At 52.1% G+C, this 8556-nt stretch overlaps 1 protein-coding gene across 1 annotated transcript; it reads right to left on the bottom strand.

The window, feature by feature from the left end:
- Window positions 1-4944: 4944 nt before the first annotated feature.
- Window positions 4945-6764, bottom strand: LOC119350923 (DELLA protein SLR1-like). The gene has a single exon (XM_037618529.1). It carries the CDS (start codon window positions 6762-6764, stop codon window positions 5232-5234), a length of 1533 nt encoding a protein of 510 aa, XP_037474426.1. The 3' UTR covers window positions 4945-5231.
- Window positions 6765-8556: the final 1792 nt, after the last annotated feature.

The raw sequence follows: 8556 nt of genomic DNA, 5'->3' as shown, positions 1-8556 counted from the left end.
CGACAGTCAGCGTGACGTCTCCTCCTTCTTGATCCAGCAAGGGGGAAGGAGAGGTTGATGAAGATCCAGCAGCACGACGGTGTGGTGGTGGATGCAGCAGGGATCCCGGCAGGGCTTCGCCAAGCGTCTGCGGGACAGAGAGGTGTAGCAAGGGGGAAGGGAGGCGCCAAGTCAAGGGTGCGGCTGCCCTCCCTCCCCCCCCTCTATATATAGGGTCCCCAGGGGGGCGCCGGCCCTAGGAGATGGGATCTCCTAGGGGGCGGCGGCCAAGGGGGTGCCTTGCCCCCAAGGCAAGTGGAGGCGCCCCCTCCCCTAGGGTTCCCAATCCTAGGCGCAAGGGGGGTCCAAGGGGGGGCGCACCAGCCCACCAGGGGCTGGTTACCTCCCACTTCAGCCCATGGGGCCCTCCGGGATAGGTGGCCCCACCCGGTGGACCCCCGGGACCCTTCCGGTGGTCCCAGTACAATACCGGTGACCCCCAAAACTTTCCCGATGGCCGAAACTCGACTTCCCATATATAATTCTTTACCTCCGGACCATTCCGAAACTCCTCGTGACGTCCAGGATCTTATCCGGGACTCCAAACAACTTTTGGTTTGTTGCATACTAATATCTCTACAACCCTAGTGTCACCGAACCTTAAGTGTGTAGACCCTACGGGTTCGGGAGACACGTAGACATGACCGAGACGGCTCCCCGGCCAATAACCAACAGCGGGATCTGGATACCCATGTTGGCTCCCACATGCTCCTCGATGATCTCATCGGATGAACCATGATGTCGAGGATTCAATCAACCCCGTATACAATTCCCTTTGTCAATCGGTATGTTACTTGCCCGAGATTCGATCGTCGGTATCCCAATACCTCGTTCAATCTCGTTACCGGCAAGTCACTTTACTCGTACCGCAATGCATGATCCCATGACCAGACACTTGGTCACTTTGAGCTTGTTATGATGATGCATTACCGAGTGGGCCCAGAGATACCTCTCCGTCATACGGAGTGACAAATCCCAGTCTCGATCCGTGTCAACCCAACAGACATTTTCGGAGATACCCATAGTATACCTTTATAGTCACCCAGTTACGTTGTGACGTTTGGTACACCCAAAGCACTCCTACGGTATCCGGGATTTACACGATCTCATGGTCTAAGGAAAAGATACCTGACATTGGAAAAGCTCTAGCAAACGAACTACACGATCTTGTGCTATGCTTAGGATTGGGTCTTGTCCATCACATCATTCTCCTAATGATGTGATCTCGTTATCAATGACATCCAATGTCCATAGTCAGGAAACCATGACTATCTGTTGATTAACGAGCTAGTCAACTAGAGGCTCACTAGGGACATGTTGTGGTCTATGTATTCACACGTGTATTACGATTTTCGGATAATACAATTATAGCATGAATAAAAGACAATTATCATGAACAAGGAAATATAATAATAATCCTTTTATTATTACCTCTCGGACATATTTCCAACACCCGTCCCGATTGGTATCTCCAGCGCCGGATTAGCCACAGCTCGCCTAGCTGGGCTTTTACCCACGGTTCGCCATATACCCCTCCTGCGATGATACAAAAAGGATTCGAATGACAGTCCGGCTTCACGACCGAATATTAAAAAGAGGAATATACCTTTTCGGTGGTGGAGCAGGCTCAATGGTGCTACCGACCTCCTTTTGCTTTGCACGACCCTTCCGCGAAGGTGCTGACCTTTTCTTAGTCGCCCTCCCTTGAGTACGGCTCGCTGAGCGCCGATCCTGCGAAACATGGTCCAATGCGAGGATGAAGAGACGAGTAAGTATCCCTTTCCCTAAAAATACAATTTCTGAATACTTACCTTCACGAAGGGGTAGAGGTCGGGGTAGTCAGCCATAATGGCCACCTCCGAGCCATCAAGGCTCGCCTGATAGTAGACTCCATCTTCAAACTCTACAAATATGTCCGGATCCTCATGGGATCCGGGGTCTTCATTGTGATCATGATCCTCTGGCTGGGGAGGGGGGCAGTTAATGTTCTCGACAATTTGCTTCCATGACTATTTAAAGCCAGTGTATTCAGTTAATGCATCTCAATGAGTAAAAAAACATTGAACGGTTAGAAAACTTACCCATTCAATGGGGGTATACATGGAGTAAGACTCTCAGCAATTTAAACGAAGGAAGTCTTATGCTTCTCCTTTATAAAGGTCGGCCATCGCCGCGAGTAATGCGGCTTGACTATCAGGACCCTTTCACCTATAGCGGGATGCGTCGTCCTCCCCATTATAGTGCCATAAGGGGGTTACTCAGGATTGAAGTGGCTGGATGCATCTCTGTATCGCAATGGCCATAACTTCCACTATGGAGAGCACGGAATGGGTTAGTACCTTGACTTTATTTACCAATCTCATCACTTCCGCACTATCTTCCTGGGCAGGGGATTTGGGACGCCAGCTATATGGCTTCTTCAAGGGGGCGCTGGAAAATTCTGGCAGTCCGCGTCGAACAGGGTCCGGAACAGGTACATCATCGATATAGAACCATTCGAAAGACCATTCGGCAGATCCCTTCTTCGGAGTCCCAACGGGGTAGCCGGATCCGGCTATACGCCATACTTCGGCGCCGCCCACTTCAAAAATATACCCGCCACCCTGATGGCGGGGGCAAGGCAGAAGAACTTTTTCCATAGTTCAAAGTGAGCCTCGCAACCCAAAAACAATTTGCAAAGAGCGACGAAACCAGAGATATGTAAAATAGAACCTGGTGTGAGGTTGTGCAGCTGGATCCCGTAGTGTTCCAGTAGGCCCCTAAGGAAGGGATGGATCAGGAATCCCACGCCCCTCAAAAGGAACGAGGTGAAGCACACCCTCTCCCGGTGACTGGGATTGGGGAAATTCCCCGCCAATGCATCATCACCTATAGTGGTTAACCCCGCCCGTACGGAGACTAGATCTAGGGGAGGGAGATAACCTTGCGTTTGGAGTTGACTGAGCTGGAGGTGAGATACAGAGCAACTCTGCCAGTCCCCCTCTTGAGGGCGATGAGGACGCGAGGAGGAACCGGGGGCACTCACCATGGTCTCAAGTTTTCCATGGCTTGCTCTGTTCCTTTTGGTGTGATGCGAGATGACGGTTTGAAGATCTCGCCTCGTTTTATAGGTGCGGCTTGTGCCTGCCAGGAATATTAAAATACAGGGGCTGAGATGGGCTACAAGGGGCCCACCACCTAGCGCGCCCTGGTGTCTTGTGGGCAGCAGGGGGCCTCCCTCTGGTGGTTCTTTGCTCTATCATTTCTCTTTTCATCCAAAAAATCGTCAAAAAGTTTCGTCCAATTCTGAGAACTTTTATTTCTGCATAAAAAACAACACCACGGTAGTTCTGCTGAAAATAACGTCAGTCCAGGTTAGTTCCATTTAAATCATATAAAATTACACCCAAACCGTATAAAATTATTGTAAACATGACATAAATACTTAATAAATTATAGTTACGTTGGAGACATAACAATGAGACCGTGGGCAGGGCTGCGGGCGCATATGTGGCCGGGTCAAGGCAGTACTCGGCGTGGGCGCCCTAGACGTAGTGGAGAAGCAGCCTAGCACCGGCGCTAGACAGGGTGGCGGCGGGGATGGGTTCCATGCGCTGCGAGCCAAAGGTGACATGGCCCATGCGTTCCTCGCGGGCGAGCTGCGTGAAATCTGCGAGTGCTAGGCTAGGCTGCAAGTGTTGGCTATGTGTGAGCGTCCAATCCATGCTTTGGGGCGTATTTGTAGGTGTGGAGAGCGCCGATTGGGTGCACACGTGGAGGTGGGGATAGCGCCGTAGCGAAGCGTTTCGATGGCGGCCGGGAAACCGTGGATATGCGGGCGGGGGTGGGGAAGCAAATTGGATGGTTCACAATCGACCGGGGGCATACAACCGGGTCGGGCCGGGCCGTGGTTCGTGCTGGGCTAACACCAAGCCCAATATGATCATGGCATGTTTGGGACAATGAAAACCATTCTGTTTTAGAAAAAAGAATTGAAAAACATATTAGTTTATGTTTTTAGAATACATATGTGTATTCTTGAAATTTCTAAAAACATACAGACAGATATACACGTTTTCCCCCACACTTTTGGCTCGAGCCTCGGGCCGAAAACTAGGGCCGGAGCCCGAGCCCGGCATGGCACAAGTGACGTAAGTGCATACGCTTTAGGTCTTCAGGATTGATATCAATTAATTCATGAAATTAATCCCTGTGGGAACTATCGGTTCCAGCATGAAAATAGTTATTGTCGATTTTGGAATTATTTTAATAAATTACTAAAAATAATTGATCGCAAAAGATTGATTCCTAAATTACGTCCAAATTTAATAATTTAGTAAAACTCCGTATCATAACGCTCGATATGAATTTTTTTAATTAAATTGTTAAATTAAACTCGACCGCACTGTTAATTTTGGAATAAATTAGTTTTAGTAGATGATTGAAAATAATCACTATCACAATGGTCGATTCCAAATCAAAAATGCTAGACATACAAACAAATACATAAGTTTACAAACTCTTTCTATCTACCAACCAATCACAAACTTGCCCCCTCCCCTGGTTTTCAGGGGAGGGTGGGCCGCCTCCCCACCTATTGACCAATATAGTTAACCCTTTTTGTAAAACCTTGTAACTCATTTGTACGTGTAGCATTACTGATACCAAATTTAGAATGTTAAATTTACAATCAGAATAATCACCAGCACATGTGGATGGATGGACGGTTGGATGGCGTTGCATGCGATGCAGCGTACTGACCTTTATTATGGGGGTCAGCTCGGCTGCATGTTGCATGCATGCTGCGGAGAAGAGAAGCCGCAAAAGGCCAGGCCCTACCAGCCTACGCGCAAAGATCAATTGCGCAAAGATATATATCGGTCTTGCTGACCCCAACAAGGAAAGGTGCCATGGCATCCACACATGTATCTTCAACATGAACTAGTAGCAAACAACCATGATCTACTTACAACTGATGAAGCAAATTAACTGTTCGATAGATAAAACCAGGAAGGAATAACGACACTATCTCTCGCACATACTTTGAGAGCGACACTTTATTGTCCTAGACCCATCTGAATCTCACGACACTTTGACGACTGGCTGACTCATGGCTGCAGCATAAGCTCCGACTAACTGACAAACTAAACTCGATCGACGATCTGCCTCCCTTAACCATTATCCCAACCACCATGCATGCATGCTGCGCTCTTTCACTGCGCCCCGGCGTCCGGCAGGTGGCCGCTGCTACTCTCGCCGATGCTCATCTTCAGCTTGTGCTTGTCGGCGCGCTCCTCGGCGGCGCCATCTGCGGGCATTGCGCTCCAAACGGACGCCGTGAACAGGGGCCGCTCGTGCCACATGAGCGAGAGGCAGCCGCCGATCTCCTGGACGCGGAACCCGGCGGTGGAGTACATGCGGACAAGCTTGGCCGCCTGATAGGCTGCGCTCGGACCCAGCGGCACGTGGGTGAGACCCATCCGCCAGAGGCGAGCGCACCAGCATGCGAGCGGCTCGTGGCGCTCGGTGCGGGCGCTGCCCTCGCCGCAGACGATGTCGAAGATCTCCCTCTGCACGTACGCGTCGGCGCCGGCTCCGTTGCCGATGACGCCGCCGCGGCTCACGGACATGGCCTCCATGGAGTCGAGCACAGAGCCATAGTAGAACATGGCGTTCTCGAACCGCGTCGGCAGCCTCGGCTTGTTGTGGTCCGCCTCCTGCTCCACGACCGTGAAAACCCTGGGCTGCATGGACGCGATCCAGCCGAGCACGACGTCGATGGGCGTGGGGAGAGACGTGGACGCGGCGTCCGGGTCCACCAGGAGGCGGTGGAGCTGGCAGATGGAGTTCACGGCCACCGCCTCTCCGGGCAGGACCTGGAACATCCATGGCTTGAGCTGGTCCAGGCTATCGTCGGTGAACCTTTGAAACGAGAAGGGCACGTTCATGGCACGCGCGAGCTCGGCGAGGCGGAGGCCAGCTTCGTCGACGGCGGGCGCGGAGCCGATGCCGGTGATGCGGACGGACGGCGGGCCGCCGGGACGGATGGAGAGGGCCTGGATGAGGGTTGTCCACTGCACGCCCTGCTTGATGGCGAGATCCACGACGTGCACGCGGTCGCAGCCCTCAAACGCCTCGAGGATGGCCTGGTTGGCCGTGAAGTGTGCGAACTTGAGGTATGGCCCCGCGTCATAGAACTGACGGTAGAGCTCGCCGGCGCGCTCCGGTGAGGCGTCCAGCGTGAAGGAGGAGTGCGGGGACGCCGGGAAGAGGCGATGGGCCAGCGCGGCGGCGAAGTGGCTGGCGACACGGCCGATCCCAGTGGTCGTCGAGACAGACGTCGCGAGCATCGTGCGCGCCTCGGAGAGCTTGCCGGCCGCGACCGCATAGTCGCCCGCCTCGATGGCTTCAGCGCACTTGTGGAGGATGTGGATGAGGTAGAGCGCGATGTTCTCCGCATCCTGGCGCCTCTTCGCTCCCGCCTCCGCAATGGTCGGCGGGACCGTGGCCAGGACTGCGGGCGCGTACGTGGCCGGGTCGGGGCAGTACGAGGCGTCAGCGCTGTTCCTCGCGGCGGCGGCGCCCTGGACAGAGTGGAGAGGCAGCGTAGCACCGGCGCCGGACAGGGAGGCGGCGGGGGCGGGTTCCATGCCCTGCCAGCTGAAGGCGAAATGGGCCATGTGTTCCTCGCGGGCGAGCTGCGTGAAGGCTGTGAGTGCTGGCTGTGTGTGAGCGTCCATGTCCATCCTTTGGGCATATTTGTAGGTGTGGAGAGCGCCGATTGGGTGGACACGTGGAGGTGGGGATAGCGCCGTAGCGAAGCATTTTGATGGCGTCCGGGAAACCGTGGATGTGCGGGCGGGGGTTGGGGAAGCAAATTGGATGGTTCACAATAGACGGGGGGCATACAGCTGGGTCGGGCCGGGCTGGGGTTTGGGCTGGGCTTACACCAAGCCCAATATGATCATGGCATGCTTGGGACTGAGAAAACCATTCCGTTTTAGAAAAAAGGAACTGAAAAACATATTAGTTTATTTGTTTTTAGAATACATATGTGTATTCTTGAAATTTCTAAAAACACACACACACACAGATGTGCAAGCTTTTTTTCCACACTTCTGGCCCGGGCCTCGGGTCGAAAACTAGGGCCCGGGCCCGAGCCCGGCATGGCACGAGTGACGTAAGTGCATACGTTTTCGGTCTTCAGGATTGATATCAATTAATTCATGAAATTAATCCCTGCAGTGACCGTTGATTCCAGCAAGAAAATAGTTATTGTCGATTTTGGAATTATTTTAATAAATTGCTAAAAATAATTGATGGCAAAAGATTGATTCCTAAATTACGTCTAGATTTAATAATCTAGTAAACTGCGTATCGTGACGCTGGATATGAAAATATCTTATTAAATTACTAAATTAAACTCTACCGCACTATTAATTTTGGAATTAATTGTTTTTAATAGATAGTTGAAAATAATCACTATCGCAACGGTCGATTTCCAAATTTAGAATATTAAATTTACAATTAAAATAATCACTAGCGCATGTCGATGGATGGACGGATGGATGGCGATGCCAGCGTACTGGACCTTATTTATTATTATGAGGTCGGCCCGGCTGCATGTTGCATGCATACTGCGGAGAAGAGAATCCACGACCCCAACAAGGAAAGGTGCCATCCCTCGAAAAAAAAAAAACAAGGAAAGGTGCCATGACATCTTCACATGTATCTTCAACATGAACTAGTACCATGATCTACTTGCAACGGATGAAACAAATTAACTGTTCGATGGATAAAACCAGCAAGGAATGGCGACACTATCTCTCTCACAGACTTTGAGAGTGACACTTTATTGACCTAGACCGATATCTAGTCTTGGCCATCTTAGACCCGGCCCCAAAATCCAGGGCCTAGACCCGATGGGCTTGCTCGTGGGCCGGGCTTGGGCCTAAGTATTGAGCCCATCAGGAGGGCCTGGACGGGATTGGGCTTAGCATATTGGCATTTTAAGGAAGAGGCCCGGCCCATGGCCCTAAGCCCTAAGGCCTTCTAAGGGCTTTTTACCTGATGGACCGGGCTTGGGCTTCAAAAATAGGCCTGATGGTAGGGCCTGGGAGGGCCTGGGCCTCAGTTTTCTTCCATGGGCTTTTTTAGGCCCGGCCCGGCCCATGGCCAGATATACCGATATCCATCTGAATCTGAAGACACTCTGGCGACTGACTGACTCACGACTGCAGCATAAGCTTGGGCTAACTGATAAACTAAACTCGATTGACAATCTGCCTTCGACGACTCTGAACAATTATTCAAACCATCATGCAATGCATGCCGCGCTCTTTCACTACGCGGGCATCCCCCCCGCGTCCGGCAGGTGGCCGCCGCTGCTCTCGCCGATGCTCATCTTAAGCTTGTATTTGTCAGCGTGCTCCTTGGCAGTGTCGACGCCCTCGGCGGGCATTGCGCTCCACACAGACGCCGTGAACGGGTACGTGAGTGAGATCCATGGGCCAGAGGTGAGCGCTGCCCTCGACGCAT

The sequence above is a fragment of the Triticum dicoccoides genome, chromosome 1B (assembly GCF_002162155.2).
Source record: "Triticum dicoccoides isolate Atlit2015 ecotype Zavitan chromosome 1B, WEW_v2.0, whole genome shotgun sequence".
In the NCBI taxonomy this organism is placed as follows: domain Eukaryota; kingdom Viridiplantae; phylum Streptophyta; class Magnoliopsida; order Poales; family Poaceae; genus Triticum; species Triticum dicoccoides.
This window is presented reverse-complemented; position numbering and strand designations above follow the sequence as displayed.